The sequence below is a fragment of the Geotrypetes seraphini genome, chromosome 1 (assembly GCF_902459505.1).
Source record: "Geotrypetes seraphini chromosome 1, aGeoSer1.1, whole genome shotgun sequence".
In the NCBI taxonomy this organism is placed as follows: domain Eukaryota; kingdom Metazoa; phylum Chordata; class Amphibia; order Gymnophiona; family Dermophiidae; genus Geotrypetes; species Geotrypetes seraphini.
The window spans coordinates 336,470,120-336,497,270 of NC_047084.1; the positions used below are offsets into that span (position 1 = coordinate 336,470,120).

Below are 27,151 nucleotides of genomic sequence, written 5' to 3' on the forward strand. Positions count from 1 at the left end.
TGGAAGTTGTCCAGCGATGGCGGTATTTACTGGTGAGGGAGGTATTTACCAGCGAGGGAGGATGATTATTGTAAGATAGGCCGCCCCATTTAAGCAAGCCGCACCCACGAAGCCGATTTGCAAAATCGATGTATAGGCCACAGCCTATACATGGGGAAACACCCTCCAGGGATTCAAGACAAAGTTAGACAAGTTCCTGCTAAACCAGAACATATGCAGTTAGGGCTAGTCTCAGTTAGGGCGCTGGTCTTTGACTAAGGGCCGCCGCCTGAGTGGACTGCTGGGCATAATGGATCACTGGTCTGATCCAGCAGCGGCAATTCTTATGTTCTTATGATAAAAGCCCACATGGATAACTTCCCCCTAAATGAAAACATAGACGACCTAATAGACATCTTGAAGGCATGGAGAAAGGAGAGCAACAAATGGGACAGTGATGCCAGAGTAGAAGTTATAAGGAAATGATAGAAACATAGAAAATGACAGCAGAAAAGGGCCAAAGCCCATCAAGTCTGCCCACACTAATGACCCACCCTCCTAACTTTACCCTCCTAGATATCCCATAGCCCATCAAGTCTGCCCGCTCTGATTGCCCTCCCTCAATTTACCCTCTTAGAGATCCCACATGTGATAGGGCAAATCAAATTGGTGTAGGGCCGGTGTTATATGATTAAGATATCAAAAAGAGTCAACAGTATAAAAGTGCAGTGTAGAAGCTTTATGGATAGAAATTCAGTGTCTGACAGGGAAGACTATACTGTAACAGTGGAGCATGCTATCATTTGCATGGCCAGAATGAGGAAAAGTGAAATGCTAACAAATTAGAAAAGCTATCAAAATTGGACACAGTATACGAGCAATTAAGAATTCTGCAATAAGGAGGGGTTTTAGGTGCCTGGGCCAGTCAGAGCCTTAGGCCCCTCTCCAGTGCATCCCAGAATGCACTGGGAAGGGGAAGACCCACCATTTTGAAGAGGCAGATCTGCCGGCAGGAGGAGTGAGAATCTCTCCTGCTGATCTTCTAAGAAGGGTAGGGGGGGTCACCGCCCACTAGACCACCAGGATTGGTGTGGTGGGGGGGCTGTTGGGGAGGTAAGGGGATGGCCCACTAGTCCACCAGGTATGGTGGGAGGTTGTTGGGGGGATAGGATCTTGCTGTTGGTGGGGTTCCCAACCCTGCGACAGGAAGAAGTGGACATCCCTCCTGCCAATCTTCCTCATAGGGTGGGGGGGGGGGGGCAGGCGGGCATCAGAGAGAGGCAGCACTAGATCCTCAGGCTTTTTTTTGGGCTCCACTTAGGAGGAATCGGGATAATTCATGGTAGCGGTTCCTGAGCTGCTTATTTTCTTGTCAGTGCCTGAGCCAATCAGTGCTCAGGCACTGACAAGAAAGTAAGGCTACGACAGATCAGACCCTGCCAGTAAATATCAGTCCCAATTACTTGTAAATGGAGGGGCATTCCTTTATGAGAATTGCCTGGAGAGGGAATTTTAATATTAATGACTTCATTGTACTACATTTGCATGGTACAATTGGAGGCTGCTAGAAACATGGAAAAGACCACAGTGAGTGGTTTTAATAATCAGGCAGTAAAGCACGTGCATTTAAATGCACGGTGACTTTAGAGAATCCGCTTTTGAGATTGTCAACAGAGTAGACACCCAGGAGGGAGTAGAAAGCATAAGACCTCCCGAAATTAGAGGAATGATCTAAGGTCTGGCAGTTAAAATTTAATGTGAGATACAGAGTGCAGAAATCCAAAAGAGGTGAAAAATAAAGAGGTGAGAGATTGGTAAGCATGTTTCAGGAGAAAGATCATGACTGAAGATCTCAAAAGTGGTGAAACAAAGCCAATATATGCTAGGCTGCATAGAGAAAAGGAGGTGTTGACACCTTTTTATAAAAGTTATTGGTGAGGCCCCACTTGGAATACTGTGTTCATTTTTGGGAGGCTTTGTCTAACTAAGGGTGCATAAACCCCCCCCCCAAAAAAAAAGACACACACACACACAAACCTCGAAACAGTTCAGAGAAAAGTAATGAATAAGGTATGCAGTTTGCTTCACAAGACATACGTATGAACAAAAGACTTGATAAACTTAATATGTATATCCTAGAGGAAAAGAAAGATAGGTGTGATGCAGACACTTGATATTTGAAAGATATATGAACACAAACTTTTCAGAGACAGAAAAGCAGTAGAACTAGAGGACATGAATTGAGATTGCATGTGTGTGTTGAGGGGGGGAGGTTGATTTAAGAGCAATATCAGAAAGTACTTTTTCCACTGAAAAAGGTGGTGAATGCCCTTCCCAGCAAAGGTGGTGGAGATGAAAATGGTAGTGCAATTCAAACAGTGTGGGAAAAAGGATTCCTATATGGAAAGAGAATGAAAGCAAAACAAAACTTGGTGGTGCTTAGACAGCTACTCCAGTAATTGGAAAATAAGGCCAAACTTCTACAGTCTGTGCCTGATAATGACCAGACAGATATGGATGGGCTATTGTGGGGCTTCAATGTCAATTCAAGTAGTTGAGGAACAAGGCCAATGCTGGGCAGACTTCTACCGTTTGTGCCCTGAAAATGGCAAAAGACAGATCAAGATCAAGTATGTATGTCATGTCGCATCACACATTATGGGTTCATAGACAAAGGTGCGCGCCGACAACTGAGTGCAAGACGGAGGCGTGCGCCGAAGAAAATTACAACTTTTAGGGGCTCCGACGGGGGGTTTTGTTGGGGAGCCCCCCCAGTTTACTTAATAGAGATCGCACCGGCGTTGTGGGGGGTAACTCTCCACATTTTACTGTAAACTTAACTTTTTCCCTAAAAGCAGGGAAAAAGTGAAGTTTTCAGTAAAATGTGGGGGGTTACAACCCCCCAAACCCCTCACAACGCCCCCACAATGTGGCACAATCTCTATTAAGTAAAGTGGGGGGTTCCCCCCCACACTCCCCCCCCTGTCGGAGCCCTAAAAACAGTAATTTTCTGCGGCGCAAGCCTCCGCACTGCACTCAATTGTCTGCGCGCGTCTTTGTCCCGGCACACTTTTGACCTGACACCCACATTATGCCAAGAGTTATCTTGTTGGACAGATTAGATGGGCTATGAAGGTCTTTATCTGTTGTCATCTATTATGCGTCGATCACTCAGCATTGGACTATCCAGAGTGCACTTTATTAAATGACAGCGCAATACATTGTGTTGTCATTTAATACAGTGCATTCTGGATAGTCCAGTGCTGAGTGATCGACATCTTTTCCTCACGACACATGGCTTCTGCAAGGGTAGGTCATGCCTCACAAACTTATTGCACTTCTTTGAGGGGGTAAACAGCCAGGTGGATAAAGGGGAATCTATAGACATCATTTACCTTGACTTCCAAAAAGCCTTCGACAAGGTACCACACGAAAGGCTGCTTAAGAAGATATGGAACCACGGGGTACAAGGGGTGATCCACCGATGGATCAAAAACTGGCTGGCGAACAGGGAACAGAGGGTTGGCGTAAAGGGCCATTACTCAGACTGGAAAGGGGTCACGAGCGGAGTTCCGCAGGGGTCGGTGCTGGGACCGCTCCTGTTCAATATCTACATAAACGACCTAGAGGCGGGAACCAAGTGTGAGGTTATTAAATTTGCAGATGACACCAAACTATACAGCAGGGCTCAAACCAGGGGAGACTGCGAAAATCTCCAAAAGGATCTAACGCAGCTGGAAAAGTGGGCCGAAAAATGGCAAATGAGCTTCAACATAGGGAAATGCAAGGTCATGCACGTGGGGAAAAAGAACCCGATGTTCACATACAGAATGGGGGGAACACCGCTAGGGGTCAGTAACCTGGAGAGAGACCTGGGAGTGATGGTAGACGCAACACTGAAGGCATCAGCGCAGTGCGCTACAGCCTCAAAGAAAGCTAACAGAATGTTGGGTATCATTAAGAAGGGTATTACGACCAGGACGAAGGAAGTCATCATGCCGCTGTATCATGCAATGGTGCGGCCGCATCTGGAGTACTGTGTCCAGTACTGGTCGCCGTACCTCAAGAAGGACATGGCAGTACTTGAGGGAGTACAGAGAAGAGCAACTAAACTGATAAAGGGAATGGAAAATCTCCCATATACCGACAGGTTGAAGCAGTTGGGACTTTTCTCACTGGAAAAGCGGAGACTTAGAGGAGACATGATAGAAACCTTCAAGATCCTGAAGGGCATAGAAAAAGTAGACAGGGACAAATTTTTCAAATTAAGGACCACCACAAGTACAAGGGGGCACTCGGAGAAATTGAAAGGGGACAGGTTTAGAACAAACGCTAGGAAGTTCTTTTTCACTCAGAGGGTGGTGGATACATGGAACGTGCTTCCAGAGGCTGTTGTAGACAAGAAAACATTAAATGGTTTCAAAGAAAGTTTGGATAGATTCCTAGAAGAAAAAGGGATTGAAGGGTATAGATAGGTATAGACCACTACTCAGGCAATGGGCCTGATGGGCCGCCGCGGGAGCGGACCGCTGGGCAGGATGGACCTATGGTCTGCCTCAGCGGAGGCAACTTCTTATGTTCTTATGTTCTTATTTGGATTGTTGTCTTTGCCGTAGAGGCCTATTTGGGCTTTTTCTTCAGTGTCATCTATTATGCTACTATTTAACTCATTGAGATGGGTCAAAAGAGGAAGTGAGGCTGGTCCAGTGATCTGGTCTTGCAAGTACATGCTGTCAGGTGACAATCAGACACAAATCCCAGACTTGTTTCTACTGCGTAGGCTCTTGAGAGAATCCCAGTCTGTGTCTTCTATAAGAGAACTGCTGCTATGACTGCTGAAAACTAAGGAATTACACAGTTAAATGATTAAGGTGATTGCAGCAAAGGACACCTGTCCACCTATATTTGGCCAGATTAAAAAGCTGTGATTAGTTAGTTTTTTTATGGGTGGGAGAAGGTTTGAGAAAATTCAGCATGCATAACTGTTGAAATCTGCATGCATACTTATACTCTCATCTCTCTCTGTAAAAATAGCAGGCTAAAAGGTACAAGAGCAATTTCCCTTTGAAAATTACCAACAAGGTCCAAAATTCATTTAGATAAAGAGATCTTTCATTGCACTTACAGAAAAATAAACATCTGGATTCTTCTCAGGATCATCATATGCACAGTCCAGAATGTACTGTAAACTCCTGAAAGTCAAACACAAAGCAAAATGATTACTTGAGTTCTAAGTAATTCTTTATGAATAATTTGTATTATTTTTTTAACTTATTGGGTAGGGTTTAGGGCTGGAGTCCTTGGTTTTGATTGGTATCTATTGGCCTTCACTACTTTTTTTCCTCTTCGTTGAAACTAACATTTCAATACAGTACATCACAAGGAAAGGATACAAAGAATCCCCCCCCCCCAATACAACGGAAAAAAAAATCTCCCACTATCATATGGGAGAAAGAAAACAAAAGGAAAAAAAAGGGACAGTAAAGTCACATAGTTCCACTAAACACCAGAGAACCATTTCTTTTAGATCCTAATCCAGGGGTGGGCAATTCCAGACCTCGAGGGCCGGAATCCAGTTGGGTTTTCAGGATTTCCCCAATGAATATGTATTGAGAGCAGTGATTGCAAATAGATCTCATGCATATTCATTGGAGAAATCCTGGAAACCCGACTGCATTCCAGCCCTCAAGGACCGGAGTTGCCTAACCCTGTCCTAACCCATGCCCCTAACCTTAAATATATCAACCTCACCCCTCTTTTGCTTTCAAAATTCTCTCAAGTTTGTGTTCTTTGACCTTTCCTATCTTGCTGCTATGCTATGAAACACTTCCGGAGATATTTAACAAAGGTAGCATGATCCATTAACACCCTAGCCTTCCTCTGGAGAAAAGCCTTCTGATACAAATGCATAGAGTAAGCAATATCAGGGCAGCAGCAAGCCAAAGCAGGGGAAGGGGGAACTTAGGGGCATGGTGGCCTCCCCCCCCCCCCAACTTTGAGCTCCGGTGGGCCAACTCCAGAACTGCAGCACCCCATTTATCTTTGCTGATGGAGATGCCAAAGCCCCACCAGCTAAATGCAGTGTACAGTGCTGCCACTCCCCTCCTCCTCACTCTGCTTCCTTCCTTTACATGCATGAAAAGTACCTGCTTTGGTAGCTGAAGGCACTCCAGATTTTTACAGGCAGAAAGCGAGGGGAACAGTGGTACTGCATTTATTTGGCTGGCAGGGCCTCGGCATCTGTGCCAAAAGGTATCAAGTTTCAAATTTATTAACATTCATTATATCGCCTATAAGAGATTTCTAAGTGGTTTACAGTTTTAAAATAAAATTTTTTTAAAAAAAGCAGTTTTAAAATATAAAGTAAAAAAAAAAAAAAAAAAAAGGACAGGGAAAACAAACATTAGGACATACAGGACAAACAGACAACTCTGACAGCGACAAATAGAAGTGATTACATGGGGTTGAGAGGGAGAACTACAATTCTGAATAGGAAAGGAAGAAAGATAAGGTTAATACAATGGGGAAGGGAATTTTACGTCTAAGTTGAAGAGGTGAAGATATGGAGTAGTTTATAGATCAAACACATCCTTAAATAAAAAAGTCTTAAAATTTGATTTGAATCTGTCTACGGAAGATTCTTCTCGGAGATATAAAGGCATAGAGTTCCATAGTTGCGGCGTTGTGACTGAAAATACTGAGGAACGTGTGGTATCAAATTATTTGCTATGGTGAAGGTATTACTAAGAGATGTTGCCTTTGCGATCGTAATGTTCTTGATGGTATGCAAGGGTTGTTGCTCGTGCCATGAACGTTAAAGAGGTACGAAGGACGGGGAAGGTGCGCACGTACAGTGGGAGGGGATAGAAAGTCAGATGCCCCCACCAAATTGTAGTTGTAGTACAAGTAAACTAATTCCTAATCCACAACTGAACTTTGCCATCTATCCCATGACTCTAATTTTCTCAGGAGCCTAATTGACTACCCTCCAATCTTCAGGTACTACAGACGATTTTAGCGACTTGTTACAGATCACTAACAGCAGGTCAGGAATTTCATGTTTGAGTTTTTATTACCCTGGGATGTATACCATTCAATCCAGGTGATTTATCACTAACTTGTGAATTTGGCTTAGTACATCTTCCAGATTCATAGATTTCTTTCAGTTCTTCCGCATCACCCCCTTGAAATCCACTTCCGGTTCAGGTAGATCTCTTACATTTTCTTTAAAGACTGAAGTAAAGAATTAATTCAGTCTCTCCGCTATGGCCTTATCCTCCCTGAGTACCCCTTTTGCGCCTTGATCATGCAATGGTCCCATGGATTCACTAAAGATACCTAAAAAAAAAAGTTATGAGTTTTTGCCTCTTTGGCAAGTTTATCTTCATATTCTTTCTTAGCTTTCTTTATCAATGGTTTGCATCTAACTTGCCAGTGCTGTTGTATCATTTTCATTCTTTAAAGGATTTTTTTTTGGCTCTAATAGCCTCTTTCACTTCACCTTTTTGCCATGCCTGCTCTCGTTTCCTCTTCTTTCCACCTTTGTTAATACATGGATTATATCTGGTCTCAGCATCCATGATGGTATTTTTAAACAACATCCATGCCTGGTTTACCATCCTAACCTTTACAACTGATCCTTTCAGCTTTGTTTTCAACCATTTTCCTCATTTTATCAGTCTCCCTTTTGAAAATTAAATGCCTCTACAGTTGAGGATGATGATGAATCTGGTAAGGATCCTGAGCTCTCAGAAGGCCTTTCCCTGGGGCTGGGGGAGTCTGGGATGCCTGAGGGTTGGATGGTGGACCCTCTTTTGGGGGAAGATTCTTTAGTGATCTGTATATTTCACAGGGAGGAGCTCTAGGAGCTCACTGACTAAGTGGTGTCAAGTGTTACACTTTGAGGAGGAGCCCAAGGGGAATCCACATGTGGTGGATCCATTCCTTCAAGGTATTTGCAAGGCTTCCAAGTTTTTTCCTATGCATCAAGATTAAATCAGGGATGTGATTCAGGTGCAGTGGAAATCTCCAGACACCACCTTTTGAGTAGCTAGTTGTATGGCGCACCTGTATACCATACATGAAGTGGACAAGGAGTCCTTACAGTCCCTTGTGGTGGATGCGGTGGATTCGGCCATTGGGTATAAAACCAATGTGACAGAAAGGCTACAGTTTAAAGTGTTTAAAGTTTCTGATAAAGAAAAATACAGTCCCGGTGGAAAGTGGCTCGGTTCTTAAGGACTTAAGTGAGTTTTGATGTGGCAGGTCTGGTGGTCCAGGCCTGATGTGGAGGCCTGGTGGCTAGAGCCTGCTTCCATTGGGCAGAGTGCATCTTAGACAGGAACTGAGGAATGGTCTCAGGTGAATCAAGAGCTAGCTGAGATTGAAATAGGGTCTTCATATCTGTTGGACGCGATATACGACCTCTTGTGTTCCTTGGCTAAGAGCAAGACTTTCCCCAAGAAGGTATTGAATATTACCCAAAGACATTCCAGGTGCTGACATGGAGACAACTGGCCCTTTGCAAGGTTGACTACCCATTCCAGCGACTGCAGAAACTTCACTACCCGAGCCGTGACCTGAGTGCTCTCCTGTAATGACTTGACGCGAATCAACCAGTCGTCTAGATAAGGATGAACAAGAATGCCCTCTTTGAGTAACGCTGCCACGACAACAACCAAAACCTTGGTGAATGTCCGCGGAGCTGTGGCCAGACCAAAGGGAAATACACAGAACTGATAATGATGCCCCAAGATCACAAAGCGCAGGAAGCGATGATGGGAAGCCCGAATAGGAATATGTAAGTAGGCCTCGGTCAGATCTAGAGAGGTCAGAAACTCCCCCGGCTAAACTGCCAGAATCACCGACCGCAGAGTTTCCATGTAGAAGGAAGGCATGTGAAGAGCCCTGTTGACCCCTTTCAAATCCAGGATGGGTCAAAAAGTCCCTTCTTTCTTTGGCACCACAAAGTAAATCGAGTACCAACCTGTGCCCCACTCCAGCGGGAGAACTGGTACCACCGCGTGAAGATCCAACAATCTTTGAAGGGACTGGTGAAAGGCCTGCTGCTTCCACACCACCTGTGAGGGAGAAGTGAGAAAACGGTCTGGCAAGAACTGGGTGAACTCCAGAGCATAGCCTTCCCGGATCACTTCTAGAACCCACTGATCTAACGTGATGTCTGCCCACTGTGGATAAAAGTCTCTCGACCGGGCACCCACCGGAACCAAGACAGGCGCCGGCAAGGAGTCATTGTGCAGAATGGGCAGCAGGGGAACTACCTGCACCCCAATGGGCCCCACGAAAGGACTGCATGCGCTGGAAGAACCTGCCTCTTGATAGCTCAGGAGACTGAAAAGAAGCAGCCCCTCGACCGGAGTGGAAACAGCAGAAATCACGCCCATGAGCAGCGCTGCCTTGAGCCAGCAGCCTAGGCCTATCCTCAGGCAAACGAGGCCCTGTAGAATCAGTGAGAGTCTGAACCAACTTCTCCAGGACCTCACCAAACAAGAAAGATCCTTTAAAAGGAAACTTCATCAACTTAGCCTTGGATGCCAAATCCACTGACCAAGTGCGAAGTCACAAGGTACGGCGTGCTGCCACTCCTAAGGCTAGAGACTTGGCAGAAGCTCGCAAAAGGTCATACATGGCATCCGAGAGATAAGAAGCACCCAATTCAATTTTGGCAACTTCTTGCCTTAGCAAGTCCCAATTCTCAGATTTATCATCAAGTACATGCTGGGTCCAATGAAAACACATCTGAGCCACTAGCCCGCCACACATAGCCGCCTGGACCGACAAAGTTGTCACGTCAAAACTCTGTTTAAGAAGGGACTCCAACTTACGCTCCTCTGGATCCTTCAAGGCTGCACCACCCTCAACAGGTACGATATGCCGCTTAGATATGGCCTAAAACACCTCATCCACTACAGGCAACTTCAGAATATCCCTATCCCCTTCCGGAATGGGATACAGGTGGGCCATGGAGCGCGCAAAGCGAAAAGGGGCTTCCGGCACCTGCCACTGTGCGAGCATGATGTCCCGAATATCCTGAGGCATAGGAAAAAAGCGGAAAGCAGAGCAAATCCCCTTAAGCAAGGGGTCCACCGTACTCGGGGACTCCTACACCAGGTCCTCAAAGTGCAAAATTGAGGCGACCGGAAGGATTAACTCATGGAGCTTCTCGCGCTGAAAAATGCACACCACAGACGCATCTCCGCTGGCTTGGAAGTGCTCGAAACCCTCGCCGGCGGAATCTGGCTCCCCAAGAGGATCCTGGAATTCTCCCCAAGAGTCCAGGTCCTCATCAATCACCTCGTGCTCCTCTGGGAAAAAAATCCTCATCCCAAGAGACCCTTGGGCGTTTGGATGAGAGAGGAGTAGAGGGGGGCAAAACCGCCGCTATGTGGGGCCGCACCGGGGAAGACATCGAGGGTAAACCCCCCTTCCCCTGAGACCCCCGGAGTGGACACGGAACCTCCTGCCACCAGCGCATAAGCTTTACAAAGTGCTAATATAAATTCAGGGGGAATTTGTTAGCAGGGGATCCTGACATTCCTTGCCCCTGTGTTTCCAGAACAGGGGGAAGGTCACCTGAGGTAACTGAAATGAAGGAGGAGGTTCCCGCTAAAACTGGCCCTGAGACCGCCAAAATCGGAGCTCCTGTGGCCTGTCGTCTCTGAAAAGCCTGGGACTTTCCTGAAGCAAAGGTCGAGGAACCGACCAACATGAAAAGGGAATCCCCAGCCAAACTGACGGGAAGGGAATCCTTTTCTCCCCGACTGTCGGTGCCTGGGTAACCCCCTGCGTGGGCGTCAGGGGAAACCCGAGCTTCCACACGATTTGAAGCCAAACCGCGAGGAACATGCGGCGGGGTGCCTTGGCCACTGGCATCCACTACCGACAAGGCTTCCCCACTGTTCCGGTCTTCACAACGCTTGCACAGGCCGGTCACGAGTTCCTTGCGCCTGGAGCACTTTTTTCCTTTAAAAGAGCTCATTGTGCTGAAAACCGCCTTAGCTGTAAAGAAAGTGCTGGTTAGTAGAGAAAAACACAAAAAAGGCAGTTTTAAAGGGAAATGAGCCCTTTAGACTGGCAACACCTCAGAATTTTTTTGTTATTTCTTTTTACTTAGTCAGAACAGACTCCATGGCTCTCAGTGCTGGAGGGCTGACCAACCAGGGGGCCAGGCCGCATGCTGAGGCCCACTACAAAAATATGGGGAGGTGGAGGAAGGTGGGGGAGGGACCCAGCACGAGACACGCCGGGTTTAACACCCCCGAGATCGGACGGATCCCCAAACAGAACCCGCCCAAGCTCTATTCGGCACAAAAAGGGGAACCAGGAGTCCATAAACAAAGTTCCAACAGTGCTAAGAGGGGAGCTGAAAAGCCTTACCACCTGCTACCAGAGACTGAGGAAAACTGGAGTAGCAAGAGGGGATGCTCTACTGATATACAATTTTGATCTCAGTCTCCACCTGCTGGTAGCAGTGAGGCATATTACCCATCCGTAAAGGAACTATACCGGTCTATCAAGTGATATAGAAAAGAAAATTAGCAGGTAAGCTCTAATTTCTCCTTTCATATATGCACAGATATTTATACTTCTCTGTCCTTGGTTCTGTAACATGGCAGGGTAAACTGTACACAAGGAAGAGATAGATTTTTCCTTCAAAAACATCATCTTGCCAATTAAAATATCAGAATGTATGAATAAATTTACCTTCCTATAGTAGGCTGAAACTCTTTCATATCCTCCAGTGTCAGCTTCTTGTCTAAAATTTTCTTGTAGAATGCAAGTGGGAAAGGGAGATATATAACGGTATAATTAAATACAGCCAGTCCACAGAGTATCCCAAAAAGGAAATATTTCTTCTTTTCTATTGATGGCTGAAAATGAGAAGAAAAAAAACACCACACACACAAAGAGATTTAAAGTGTTTAAAAGTCTCTGAAAAACAAAGCAATTCTAGTTTAATAAAACGCTTTGCTATAGGTTAAATATCACAGCAATTTATGGGTAGGAGAAAGGTTTGGGTTTGGTTGGTGAAGTTCATTGTTTCTCTGATGTCATGTAATGACTGCTGGACATATTTTGCAAAGATGGGAAAATTCAATAAAATTGTTTTTAAAATTAAAAAAGAAACAATCAGTGGTAACTAGCAAATATAAGGGGATTCTCCCACTGACATTTACTGGGATATGAATCATGGGGAAGAAGTTATAAAAAGTGGGCTACTGTTAAAATGAGCTGTTTAAAATTAGGTCCAATTGCATAAAACAGGGCCTACGGTAAAGTAGCACAAGTTGTGGTAAAATAACCCATCTTAATGCTAGCCCACATTGATAATTGCCCCCATAGTACACTTTTACTAAAGTGTAAACTTTAACCAAAGGGAAAAAAAACAACCTCAAACGCTCTTGATTAACTGAGGGATCATTGCTTTGAGACATGTTCTTATTTTATACCACTTTTGTTTAACTCAATTCTAAAATATACTTTTCTAAAATAAATTACTCAAGCCACTGTAACAACAAAATAAAAACATCCTAAAAATTTATTTTAAAAATGTATATACCACCTAAAAACTAGGCAGTTTACAATCAACATACATAATATTTATTTTAAAAATTGTTTATTAATTTTATATAGCAAAATATATCTGATACACAGTGTAAAAAAATTTCCATAAATTAGCAATATGTTCAGAAAAAACCAAGAAACTATATATAAATAACTTAAGACCAACTCCCCCAAACCCCCAAAATAAGCCCACCCCCCACTCACCTCCTGTATGTGTATAAAAGGATCTTGATTCTTGAACTGAAACCAAGTCCAAAAGGGTACATTTTATGCGAGTATGTTTAAAGAAATATATGTATCTAGCGGACCCCATGTTTCTTTAAATTTTGACATCTCTCTTTCAAACCTATAATACTGACATACAGTTTCCCACCAGAATGAAAAATTCAAACAATCCCAATGTTTCCAATTTCTCGTTATCTGTATTGCAATTCCGGTCATAATTAGTAACAATATATCTTATGGTATATGTAACAAGAGCTACTGCTACTCACACTGCTGTCCATATTCATAATTCACATACAGTGGTACCTTGGATTACGAGCATAATCCGTTCCAGGAGCATGCTCGTAATCCAAAATGCTCGTTTATCAAAGCAAGTTCCCCCATAGGAAATAATGGAAACTCGCTTTGATACGTTCCCATCCCCCCACCCGAGGCCAGGGCGCTGCTCCCCTCCCCCCCACCCCGCGTGATCCGGCACACCCCGTGAGAACAGGCACCCCCCACCCGACCTTAACTCACTCCTCCCAGTCTGGCACCAGCACAAGAACCACGCCCCCCCACTCGAATCGGCACCCCCCCCCGTGAGAACAGGAACCCCCCGCCCGACCAACTTTAACTCACCCCCCCTTTGGCACCAGCACGCAGCCCACAATTGCCGGTGCCGCTTGAAGATCTTCTTCCCAGTCTCTGCCGGCTTTGAGCATGCATCTGCGCATGCTCAAGCCCTTCTAATTCTCCCTCGGTTTGCGAGACACGTTTTGCGAGAATGTTTTGAAAGGTAGGGGAGGGTCATTAGGGTGGGCAGACTAGATGGGCCGTGGCCCTTATCTGCCGTCTATTTCTATGTTTCTATGTCTTGCAAAACACTCGCAAACCGGGTTACTCACAAACCGAGGTTTGACTGTAATTCCATCAACAAATAACTGCATCCTCTAAATTCTAGAGATACCACTGATCCAATATAACTGCTGATCATACACAATCTGTTCACATAGACGCATCAACAAAACTGTCTTCAGAAGTTTTTTAAAAGATCTCTCTAGGCCAGGGGTGTCAAAGTCCCTCCTCGAGGGTCACAATCCAGTCAGGTTTTCAGGATTTTCACAATGAATATGCATGAGATTTATTTGTATGCACTGCTTTCATTGTATGCTAATAGATCTCATGCATATTCATTGGGGAAATCCTGAAAACCTGACTGGATTGCGGCCCTCGAGAAGGGACTTTGACACCCCTGCTCTAGGCTTACATAAAATGATTACAAAATATGCCCAGCAATTCTATTCTTAGGTATTTAAAGAAAATGCAACACTTGTTTGCCAATTAGGGGCACTGAGAAGTTTCAAGTTTCATTATTTTTAATATACCGACCATTGACAAGTATCTAACCGGTTTACAATGCTAAAAAATAAAAGATTAAAATAATACTTATAGGAGGGGGGAGGGAGAGTGAACATTAAAATACATATTACAAAGACAAACATGAACGTGGGGGTAAAAGGGAAAGGGGGGTTGATAATTACATCGTTTAAAAAAAAAAAAGAGTTAAAAATAAAAGGGAGGGGGTGGGGATGTAACATTAGGGATGGGGTCGCTTCTTAAAAGCAGTTGGCAGACTGTTAAGAATGAGAAGTTTAGAAGCTGTGGAATGCATCTTGAAATAAGAACATTTTTAGTTTAGTCTTGACTTTATCAAGAAGATTTTCGTGGCGGAGTTGAGATGGCAAGGCATTCCATAAAGTTGGGACAACTAGGTAGAAGTTAATTTTCCTGGTATAATAAAATTCTTTGATGGAGGGGACAGATAGTAAGTTCTGATCTGCTGATCTGAGAGTCCGAAAAATACAGAAGGAGTAACAAAATCAACAATGTTACTGTTGAGCGACTCAATAAAGTTAGTTGTATGCAAGAAAGTCACTGCATGAGGAATGTTCATAAATAATTTTCAAAAATATTTCCACAAGTGTCAATTTTTAACTAATAGAACTCTGCTCAGAGACATGAAGGCACTATATTCCACCTCACCAACTGATAGATCTGAGAGTCCGGGCAGGGCAGAGAGGGATAATGAGTTTATCCAGAAAAGGTGGAAGATGCGAGAGTTTAATTTTAAAGACTAGCATTAGTGTTTTATAAGTGATACGGTGTGTGACAGGTAGCTAGTGGGCTTCTTTCAGAAGAGTAACATGATCATATTTCCCTATGATTATAGCTGGTAGAAATATGTACATTTGTGCAGTGAGAAATGGTACAAATGGTGGCATAGCGAGGGTGAGAGGTGCCCGGGGCAGTGGTGCCCTTCCCCCGCTCCTTCCCTGAGCCTGCATGATGCACACACTCCCCCTTCCCTTTTCCCATACTTCTAGCTGAAGTTGTTGCTCGCGGAGGTGCTTCTCACGACCCTGTCAGCTCTCCCTCTGACTTCACTTCCTATGCATGGCACCCAGAAGCGACGTCGATCCCCGCAAACAACTTCCAACAACAGGTATGGGGGCACATGAGGGGAGGAATGGGAAGAGGTGGGGGGCAAGGAGGAGAGGTGCTGGTGCCCCCACCAGCATGGCACCCAGGGTGGACCACCCACTTTGCCACCCCCTTTACTATGCCACTAGGTACAAAAACAGAAAAGAAGATCCAAGGCAGGCAAAGGGAGGAGAAAGTACAAGGGGATCGCTGCAGAGGAGAATCGGGAGACAGAGGAGAGAAGCAGAGGGGAAAAGGCAGGAGATAGTGAGGGGCAGCAGCAAGAGATAGCTCCGCCCACCCCTCCGACGTCACTAAGGAGCAGAACCATAGCTCCCCTTAAAAGGGGAGGGGCCAAAGGCGATCACTGCCTAGGAGAGAGAGCAGGGCAGCTGAAGGAGAGTCAGGAGGTGATAGCTGCAGAGGAGAGCCGGGAGGCAGAGGGGAGCCTTCGTATTCAGTCTTGTCTATTTGTCTGTTCGTCCAATCCCTTTTTTTAAGCTAATTTTTAAATTGTATGTTGTATGTTTACTTTGGATTTTACTGTAATTCGCTTAGTAAATTATGAATAAGCGATTCATCAAATTTCTAATAAACTTGAAACTTGAGGGGAGAAGGCAGGAGACAGTGAGAAGCAGTGGTGAGAGATAGCTCCGCCCATCCCTCCGATGTCAATGAGGAGCAGAATTGGTGCTCCCCCTTAAAAGAGGAGGGGCCAACAGCGATTACTGCCTAGGAGAGCATGGCAGCTGAAGGAATGTCGGGAGGTGATAGCTGTAGAAGAGAGTCGGGAGGCAGAGGAGAGAAGCGGAGGGGAGAAGGCAGGAGACAGTGAGGGGCAGTGGCGAGAGATAGCTCCACCCACCCCTCCAACGTTACTGAGGAGGAGAACCGGAGCTCCCCCTTAAAAGGGAAGGGGTCAACTGCGCTCAGCCGTTCGGCACACTTCTAAGATGAGCGTTAAAGGCGCTCACCTTAGCAAGAGCGCCTTTGCGAAGGGACGAGCCACTGTTGAAGGAGACCACAGAAGGCGCAGAGGACACAAAGCCGGGCAGACACAGCAGGTACAGAGGACACACAACCAGGCAGATACAGAGGACACAGCAGGCGCAGGTACAGAGGACACACAACCGGGCAAACAGAGGACACAGCTGTCGCAGAGGACATCCACAACAGACACGGAGGACAGCAATGGAAGCAGCAGACAGAAGCAGGAAGTTGAGCTACACATTGTTTTGCACCGCCTGCCATATGCATGACTACCTCTCCTCTGGAAGGCGGTCTTATGTTTGCACTCGATGCGGAGAACTGGATAGCCTGAAGACGCGAGTCAGACTCCTGGAGGGCAGAATACTGGAATTGGAGGTACTCCAAGCAGTGGAGGAGGAGGAGGATAAGGATGCAGAGAACATCAAGACAGAGGAAACCATCGAAGAAGAGGTCTGAGGGCTGGAGAAGTTCATAGAGGAGGCATACAGGGAGACCGTGGAAAATCACCAGCAACAGTGGAACTGCCAGGACACATCTACAGAGAGTGAGGACCGCCAGCAGGACAATACAGCAATGGGATCTGGAGGCAGCAGAGGGAACCCACAAGAAGGCATGTCCGGTGCAAGCCAATGCCAAGATGAGGGAAGATGGGTGTGCACAAAGGACACGGACCTACAGCTGGAGAGATGGACATGCACTGGGGATACAGACCTGCGGCTGGAGAAGCAAGAGAAGATAGAGGGAACAGCAACTGTCGTAGGGGACTCCATTATCAGACAAGTTGACATCCACATAGCAGGAGGAAGATAGGATCGGCTGGTGACCTGCCTACTGGGAGCCAAGGTAGAAGACATAGTGAGCTGCATTGACAGGATCATCGACAGCGTGGAAGAAGAAGATACGGTAGTGGTGACCCATGTGGGGACAAACAACGTGAGCAACAGGAACTACAACAGAGAAGTACTGAAGGACCAGTTCCAGATGCTAGGAAGGAAGCTGAAGACCAGAATGCAGAGGGTGGCATTCTCGGAGATCCTGCCGGTACCCAGGGCAGATGAGAAGAGACAGATGGAGCTGCAAACAGTCAACGTGTGGATGCGGCGCTGGTGTGAGGAAGAAGGATTCCACTTCGTGTGCAACTAGACGACGTTCTGGGGGAAGAGCAAGCTATACAGGAAGGACGGACTCCTATTTACCAAAGACGGAACGAGGCTACTTGCAAGCAATATCAAGAGAGAAGTTGAGAAGCTTTTAAACTAGGAGGAAGGGGAAAGCCGACAGTCGACTGAGAGAGAGTCGATGATTTGGGAACTGGTATACCCGGAGGATACCGTGCAGGAAGATGGAGGGGAAGACTCACCAGATCACAGACAAGACAGACTGAAAGAGACACAAGAGGGAAGGGCACGCAAGAAGGGAACAGGCTGCAAACTCAAGTGTATGTACACAAATGCAAGGAACCTTAGAAATAAGATGGGTGAATTAGAAGCTGTGGCACAAAAGGATAACTTTGACATCATCCGCATCACAGAAACATGATGGACTGATAAAAATGTATGGGACACGGTGCTACCGGGATACAAACTATACCGCAGAGACAGAGTGAATCTACTGGAGAGAACATGCCACAACAGACGGATAAGTTAGAGTCTCTATGGATCAAAATTCCAGGAACAAATGGACCAGAAACAAGGATAGGCATCTACTACTGATCCCCAGGGCAGTCTGAAGAAATTGATGGAGAAATGATGGATGAGATTAAATGCAACTGCAAGGGAGGCAATGCAATTATCATGGGCGACCAACTATCCGGGGATAGAATGGAACCTCAGCACCTCCGGCTGTGCTAGAAAGACCAAGTTCCTGGAAACTGTAGACGATTGCTTCCTGGAGCAACTTGTCAAGGAAAACACGAGAGGAAACACAATTCTGGACTTAATTCTAAATCGGCTGTGAGGACCGGCACAGGATGTAGAAGGAGAAGGGACACTGGGAAACAACGATCACAATATGATCCGCTTCAACCTGGAAACAGGGTCGAAACATCGGTCCAGAACAATGGCCATGGCGATAAACTTCCGAAAAGGGAATTACGAAGGGATGAGATGCAAGTGGGGAAGAAGATTAAGAAGAGGATAAACACTGCAAAGACACTAGAGCAAGCTTGGTCTCTTTTTAAGGATACGGTCACCGAGGCACAAAATCTATATACCGCGTATCAACAAAGGATCAAAGAAGAATAAGAATAAAAAATCAGCGTGGCTTACTGTAGAGGTTAAGGAAGTGATCAGAGACAAAAAAAACAACCTAATTTAAGCAATGGAAAAGATAAAAAACAGACGAAAATTGGAAGAAACACAAACATCAACACAGGTGCATAAGGTGGTAAAAGGATCCAAAAGAGACGAGAAAAAAATAGCCAAGGAGGCGAAAAACTTCAAGCTGTTTTTTCAATATATTAAAGGGAAATGACCAGCGAAGGAAGCGGTGGGACCGTTGGATGACCAAGGAATAAAGGGAGCGCTAAAGGAGGACAAAGCAATTGCTGACAGACTGAACACGTTTTATGCATCTATATTTACCGAAGAGGATATACAGAGCATACCGGAACCCATATGCTGGAAGTGAAAACGGGAAACTGACAGGGTTAACGGTCAGTTTAGAAGAGGTATGCAGACATATTGATAGGCTCAAGAGTGATAAATCCCCTGGACCAGATGGCATCCATCCGAGGGTCATCAAGGAACTGAAAGGTCATAGCTGAACTGCTTCAACTAATAGCCAATCTTGTCTATTAAAACGGAAAAGATTCTGGAGGACTGGAAGGTGGCGAATGTTATGCTGATCTTCAAGAAAGGTTCGAGGGGAAACCCGGGAAACTACAGACCGGTGAGTCTGACCTCGGTACCATGAAAGATGGTAGAGGCACTGATAAAGGACTGCATCATTGATCACCTAAATCAGGGGTGTCCAATGTCGGTCCTCGAGGGCCGCAATCCAGTCGGGTTTTCAGGATTTCCCCAATGAATATGTATGAGATCTATTAGCATACAATGAAAGCAGTGCATGCAAATAGATCTCATGCATATTCATTGGGGAAATCCTGAAAACCCGACTGGATTGCGGCCCTCGAGGACCGACATTGGACACCCCTGACCTAAATGGACACGGTCTGATGAGGACCAGCCAGCATAGTTTCAGCAAAGGCAGATCTTGTCTGACAAACTTGCTGCACTTCTTCGAGGGAGTGAACAGGCAGATAGACACGGTCGACATTGTATATCTGGACTTTAATCAGGAAAAACATTTTTAAATCAAAAAACTTCCTTATTATGATGACAAAAGAACATTCTCAACAACCAGTCTTTATCAGTGATTAAAGCAAAAGTTACCACCGTTGTAGTTGGTGTTACATTTTCTTGATCTGAATGCTCCAATATATTAGAAACATCCAGAGTATCAAGTTCAAATAAAGCTTTCACTCGTGGCTGTTCCTCTTACTTTTTAAAAGCTGGGAAATAAGCCTTTACAGTGGGTGGAACAAGTTCATGAGCAACCACTAATGTTTCCATTACATATTTTCTGAACATTTCTCGTGGTGAAACCATTGGTTAAAGTCAAAAACCTCAAATTTATAGCTCTTGAAATATTCTCCAAACTTTCCACCTTAGCTCTAAGGTTGAAGTTTATCTTTAATTATAAAGTTTCACTCAGATTGATTAGAGGTAACTTTTTCTTATTCAGATCCTCCTCTTAAGGAGAGAAATGTCTGTAGCAGACTTTTCAATTATTTCTTTCAAGACTTGAACTCTCAGATTAAGAGCATTATTTTGTGGAATTAATCTTTGCCCTCTCTGATAGAGCTTCCCAGATTACATTTAAACTTTATTACAATGTTCTTAACATTGATCTTATGTTCTTATGTTGAATGATTGACCATAAAAGGAGGAATTGAAACAGTTACCATTGAAAAGGAAATTCACCAGTGTCCTGGACTTCAGAAATCTTTGCTCCTAATACACCCCCTACAGTCTCCAGTGTCGGAGAGATCTGACTTTGCTGCACAACTTCGATTCTTAACCCTTGCAGGGAGCTCTCAGATACTCCTGCTCTGCTGGTATCATCTCCCCCAGCAAATTTGACACCTCTTCGGGAGATGACATGCTGGGTAGGGCAGAAACACTGCTGGTTGTCGAAAGCTGCACAGAAGGATTTCTGAGATACAAGCTTAATGAAGTGTCAGGCCCAGGGGAAAAACCAGTAGCTCCTGTTGTCTCGCAGGAAGGCTTCCAGTACTGGACACTGAAGGATCTGTTGCTCGCTGAACAAAAGTGTCTGTCGTACCCATACAGGAGTGTTCATGGTCTCAGAGGGAAAGACACGGGGCTTCCCCTTTCGTTTCACCATCATGGCAGGTAAGGAAAGCAATCGGAGAACAAACACTAGACCGCCATCTTGACTCCACCTCTAACTCACCCCCAATCATTTTCAAAAGCTGGTTCCTATGTTGCCTTCTACTTAAGTGCCAGCATGCCCAGATATTCAATGCTGTTGTCCAAACATGGCCTAGTATCAAATATCCAGGTTTAATTTAGCCAGCAGCATAAAGTGCACTGCCGAATGAATCTTGACCATACAAATGTTAGGCCAGACTGATTGTTAGGGGGAATAAGAAAGTGGTCTAAGTGTTTTTGAATTTTTTATCTGTTTTCCGATCTAGGCTCCTCTGTTTCATTCATTTACAAATTTAAATTGGATGTCGTAGGACTTATTTTTAACTTTGATTTGCTTATATTCCTTTGGTAATTATGTATTCTGGAGATCCTGCTCTTGTAATATTTCTTATATTGAATTTGAAGCATTTAATAATTTTAAAAACTCAAAATTATCTAAAGAAAAAAATACCTGCAGATATCTTCATCCACTAAACATACACAGGGAAATGGACTTTTGGAAACCTGCTCACCCAATATGATACATTACATGTGCAGTTGTATTACAAGGATTATTTCCAAACCCTGCTCTAGGAAAACCTACTACTACTGAGACTAAAATTACCTACATAATTTAGCCCACATATAGGTGAGGAGTTTTCCAAAAGTGTATAGGGAAGGGGAAAGAAGGTACCAAGCCTCGAAGCAAAGCAAATCCAACAAGAGGAGGCACTGGATATGTCAAATCCAACCGAATGGTCAGAAATCCTTTATTTGCAGTTTGTATCAAAGTTTAAAACAAGCAAAGCCAAAATCTTTTGAAACTTTGCTTGTTTTAAACTTTGATACAAACTGCAAATAAAGGATTTCTGACCATTCAGTTGGATTTGACATCTCCAGTGCCTCTTCTTGTTGGATGAGTTTTCCAAAAGCCCATGATTTACCTACAGAAATGACTGGGATTATGATTGAGTACAGCACATTTAATCTGTAACCCGTTCTGCGCACTTTGGGGACAACGGGATAGAAAGCCAATTAAATAAAATTGCTTCCTTACATTTTTTTTGTGCTAAGATTAACTCAGTCTGGTGAATGCAGCAGCAAGAGTCATGCAGAGTAGAGGTCTGCACGGGAACGGGGATCGCGGGAATCCCCCCCTAACCCACAGGACTCCCACGAGGACCCCATTCTGGCCCACGGGAATGGAAGGCTTTGGAAGCAGGGTTCGTCCATATAATATAATGGACACGCCAGCTTTAGTAAAAGAGGGGGGTTTAAAAGTTAATTACCTGAACAGAAAACAAAAAAAGGGTTCCACCAAAGAGATTCCACAAGGAAAACAGCAGCGCAAACACAAAAGAAACTGTGGAATTGATGATCCTGTCAGAAATAATTGCTGCTTTTTATGGGGTCAGGCAGGGATGGAGGTAATTCCTTGCGGGGATGCGTGGGGACGGAGAGGATCCTGACAGGGACAGGCGGGGACGGGTGGGATTTCTGTCCCAATGCAACTCTCTAATGCAGAGCTGCTGAACAGCCTTTCGAAACACATCTTTTCTAATTGCTTCAGTTTTGTATTAAATAATCTTCAGGAAGGAGCAACCTTCTTTGCCTCAATGGCACAAGACCCTGCAGGAGCATGCAAAAAAAGGTGACCAGAGAAACTCACGTTGCTGGGAAACCACATAGGGGAAAGACTGTCGCAGAACATAAACATCCCATAGTCTGGCTGAATTATCTCCTCGAATATGATCAGGAAGAACTCTCGCCTGATCCCACCCAGGTCAAGACCTGGCTCTCCTACAAATTCCACCTACAAGGAGAGAAAAAAAAAGAGCCTCTAATTACTGTACTGGATTTCTAAATAATAATAATAATAATTTTATTTTTATATACTGCCAAAGCCATGAAAAGTTTGAGGCGGTTTACAACAAGAAGCGCTGGACAATCAGCGAAGAGGTCAACAATTAAAAGACATCTATACAATCTTATATAATGAAAGAAGTAGAAAGCTATAAAGTTCTTAAGGTTAATGGTTGAATTTGCCATGCTATAAAATTCTTAGTTTACAAATCGATTGAACAAACTCGTTTTTATCAATTTTACTAAAATTGAGATAGGTTGAGGAGTGTGAGATAACGTTACTCAGCCAATCATTCCATTTGCCTGCCTGGAAGGTGAGGGTTCTGGGCAGGAATCTTTTATAGTGGCAGGCCTTTATTGTTGGGTAGGTGAACAAATGTATTCTTCATGTGGGCCTAATAGAACTTGCCAGATTAAATTGGGAAACTAGGTAAGTGGGGGCCAGACCAAGTATTGATTTATAACACAGACAAGAGAACTTGAACAGAATTTGCGCCTCCAGGGGAAGCCAATGGAGTTTTTGATAATAGGGGCTTATGTGATCCCATTTTTTCAGCCCAAAGATCAGTCGAACTGCTGAATTTTGAATGACTCTTGAGTCTTAGAATGGTTTTTTTGAAGGATCCCAGGTAGATGATGTTGCAATAATCGAGCATGCTTAAGATGGAAGATTGAACCAGTAGGCGGAAAGATACTGCACCAAAGTATTTTCTGATGGTTCTGAGTTTCCAAAGTAACGAGAAGCATTTTTTAACCAGTAAATCTGTGTGAGCATTTAGAGTAAATGCATCCTTTACACACTAGCAACTTAGATTGCTAAAGATATTCAATGAAGCAAAACAGGATCTAGTTCAAAAACAGAATCTTACGAGTGAACATTTAATTTAATTCTTATATACCGCTAATAACCGTGAGGTTTCTAAGCGGTTTACAAAAATGATGCATTAAAAGATACAATAAATAAAAATAAATAAGATAGGTACTTGGAAATTCCCTAACTGTCCCAAAGGCTCACAATCTAACTAAAGTACCTGAAGAAACAATTTATGAAAAGTAAAGATAAAAATATAAAGACAGAGGTAGAGATAGAGATAGAAATGAATATTCCAACAAGATGGCGGCCAGTTAGATTACACAAGCCAAGCCACATGGTTGATTCAGCATCACTTGGGACTTAGAGAAATTTCTGATAAAATTCTATTTGAGGTCTCAGGTACATAAATACTGTATAATTGTACCCCAGGTTTAAAAAAAAAATGCTGCTGTGAGGCTCTCTGCATTTGAAAAACACTAAATAAATCTGCAATACAACAGTCCTGCATCATTACAATATTCACAGACAGTCACTCTGTAGATATCGGCAACATCTGGATTAAGGTGAAGTTCACACTGCATGCTTATAACAGTGTGAATTAAGGGTACAAAGCCCCAAACACCTGCTTACACATCTGTCTCCACACCATCTCATTTAAATATGCTCTGGGCCTCGTGCTAGCCCCTGAAGAAATGAAATGGGGTACTGGCAGCCTTTAAGGTTTTGGACACCCAAGAAAAGTAACAAGATAAGTAATCAAGTTTAAGTGTACTTTTCGCTGGCTATTTTAATGGAGTTGGAACTGACATAGTAGAGCTGGGCATTATTTGAATTGTTTGGACTAACTACAAGATAGAAGCGTGACTTACACTTGTTGCACTATTTTGCACAAATTAGCATTTTAGAAGAGATCTGGTGACGTGAAGGAGCTTTTCATGATTAACCATAAAGTTGGCATAGTCATATACTTATAATCCAGGGGTGTTTTGCAATACAGCCCTTTTAACTGAATGAATTCCCTTTCACTACCTATTATATTAAAGGTTCTTCAATTTTTTTGTCATTTTGTAGATTTATTTGTTCTACTATGTAGGCATGTATCAAAGATGACAAAAAAAGAAGGAAAACTTCCATCAATGACAAACCACTAGTGTAAATCATGTGCAGAAACAGTCAAGAGAAGTGGAAGGCTACCAAAAAGCTTTATTGTAGAAATGACCCAATATGGCTGGGTTTCATTAATTAATCCTACATCAGGGGTCACAATACTCCACAGTACATCACTGAGGCATTGTAACACAACATGTAGGTAATCTTCCTTGTTCAAGATAGGGCTGTCATTAACATGACTTTGAACCTGTAAGTTTTGTGATGACTTGGTAATCTCTCATTGTTTCTCTTGACTGCCACTGTACTTGACTTTCACTAGTGATGCATCAAGGATGACATCTGTAGAGAAGAGCAACTTCTATATATTTTATAAAAGGTAGATCTTTATTGGAAATACGAGGGAGAAACCAAGGTTCAAATCATGTTTCTCTTTCTGAAACTCCTTGTAACTCTGGGAAAATCACTCCATTGCCTCAAGTACAAGTCACCCTTAAAATTTTACACATCCCCCTCCATATTCATGGGTTCAGAACTCGTGACTTCAGTTATTCACTATTCGCAGTTTTCATCTTGGTGACCAACCCCTACATCCCAGACTTCTCCACTTACTTGCTTTTTTAAAACCTGGTGGTCTAGCAGTAAAGCAGGGCAAGAACAATCTTCCTATGATCGTGCCCTGTGCAGAACTGGGAACAAAAATGACTGCCATGAGTTCCCATGGTCTCGCAGGAAGTCATGGCAGCCATTTTTGTTCCAGACTGTGCACGGGGCAGGAGCATAGGAAGATTGCTCCTACCCCGCTTCACCACTAGGCCACCAGGCTTTAAAAAGTAAGTACAGTGGACAGATCTAGGAGGCAGAAGGGAGTCAGGGGTGGGTCAGAGTCAGCCCTAAAGTTATTCATGATTTTTCCATATTTGTGGGCCAGTTCTGCCCCTAACCCCCGTGAATATGGAGGGAGAAGTGTAATGGGCATTGAATGTACATTAGTAAGGATTATGCACTTAGGGACCGATATTCAGCCTGTGGCAGTCAGCAGTTCTGAAGCTGCTGACAGCTGCAGACTGAATCAAATTTGAATATTCAATACCATGGCCATGTCCAGGCACCGGAATTGAAAATCTGGGTCATTCACCAGCCCTGCAGTTATGTGGGTGCTGGCTGATACTGAGTCTACCACCCCTCAAGAGTAATGTTAGGGTGGTTGATGCCTGGAATGCGCTTCCGAGAGAGGTGGTGGAGAGGGAAATGGTGACAGAGTTTAAAAAAGGGGGGACCTAAGATGGCGGTTTGAAGCAAACGCGGAGACGCTGTCGGCAGGAGAAGTGTGTTTTCCTAATTTACCCGATGGTAAAAAGAAAATCAAAACCCCGGTCTCTCCCAGAAGAATCATTATTACCTGCTGGGCCGATGGACGCCTTTGTGGAGCGTAGTGCCCGAACTCAACTACCGGAGGAATTCCTGGCAGGAGAAAACACGCTGACTGAGATGTGTGGTCGCTCCATTCAGGACACCACCCTATCCCCTGAGGAGCGGAGCCCACCAGTACGTCCCGAGATGACAGAGGTGCAGTTGGAGGCGGGGCCGGCCCAAGACGCTCCCCTGATGCACCGCCAGAGCGGGGAATCCAAATCTGAGCGGTTCCAGGAGAAAATTCCAACATTGTCAGTGGGGAAAGTGGATACAACACACGGTGAGGAGGCTATGAAGATTTCAATGACAGCTGCTGCTCAAGGAAATGTGATTGTGGGGGAGCTCAGGATGGAAGTTGATCCTCTGCAGAGACCTAAAGTCTTCACTATAGAAACGATATGGGAGGCTATATCAAATCTTCATTCTTCTTTGGGCAATCAAATGCAGCAATTATCTAACGATGTACATCAGTGCTATCTGAACACTTGGAATTAAAGAACATAATCTTAAGTCTGGAAAGCAAGTCGTCAGACTGTGATACCAGGCTGAAATCTTTGGAGGCGCAATCCCTAGTCTGGATTAAAGACAGTGGAAATTTGCATTTCAAGTATGAAATGCTAGAAAATGCAGTCAGAAGGTGTAACCTTAGGGTTATAAATTTCCCCAAAGTAGTGTCTATTATCCTAAAAGTAGGGATCATGTGTTTTTGACTCTTTACGATGAAATTGTTTCAGTTCACTGTATTTTTTCTTTTTGACCGATAAAAAAGCACGGGGGGAACACAGAGAATCTCTAATCAAAAAGTAATGGCACATATTGAAGAACTAAGGCCAGTACTGAAGACAAACTTGACTAGAGTTCTCAAAGGCAAATTTAGGGTTCTACAACTGACTTGTAAGTGCTGTAATGTTTCCATTGCTTCTTTTAGCACTGAACTGTTAAGTACCTGGAGCATACTGAAATGGAGGTGATGGGATGACTGAAATGCAAATACAATTACTATCTTATGCCTAGTGCGATATGTTCTCACAGTGGGAGAACCCTTAGATAGCAACATCTGGAATTCAGCAGAAATGACTATGTCAGAACAACTGCATACCAGGAGAGGGATATGCGGCTCAAGTACACTGTAATGAAGCAATCACTTATTACACAATTAACAGTTTGCAATCCCATGTAAAAGGGGTATATTCAAGATCCTTATTTGTACCCAGCAGTCACTAGCACCTTCCTAGGGAGATTCTCCTCATTTTATAAACCCCATCCCATTTTAACT

At 44.2% G+C, this 27,151-nt stretch overlaps 1 protein-coding gene across 2 annotated transcripts in view; it reads right to left on the minus strand.

The window, feature by feature from the left end:
* The window catches only part of LOC117367044 (probable E3 ubiquitin-protein ligase HERC6), a 139,247-nt gene that overhangs the window by 13,114 nt on the left and 98,982 nt on the right, over positions 1-27,151 (minus strand). For both annotated transcript variants that reach the window (XM_033959258.1, XM_033959251.1), the window contains exons 17-19: positions 22,345-22,488; positions 11,704-11,870; positions 5,105-5,171 (exon numbers count right to left, since the gene is read on the minus strand). In XM_033959258.1, coding sequence (XP_033815149.1) covers positions 5,105-5,171; positions 11,704-11,870; positions 22,345-22,488 — 378 coding nt within the window. The remainder of the gene's footprint in view (positions 1-5,104; positions 5,172-11,703; positions 11,871-22,344; positions 22,489-27,151) is intronic.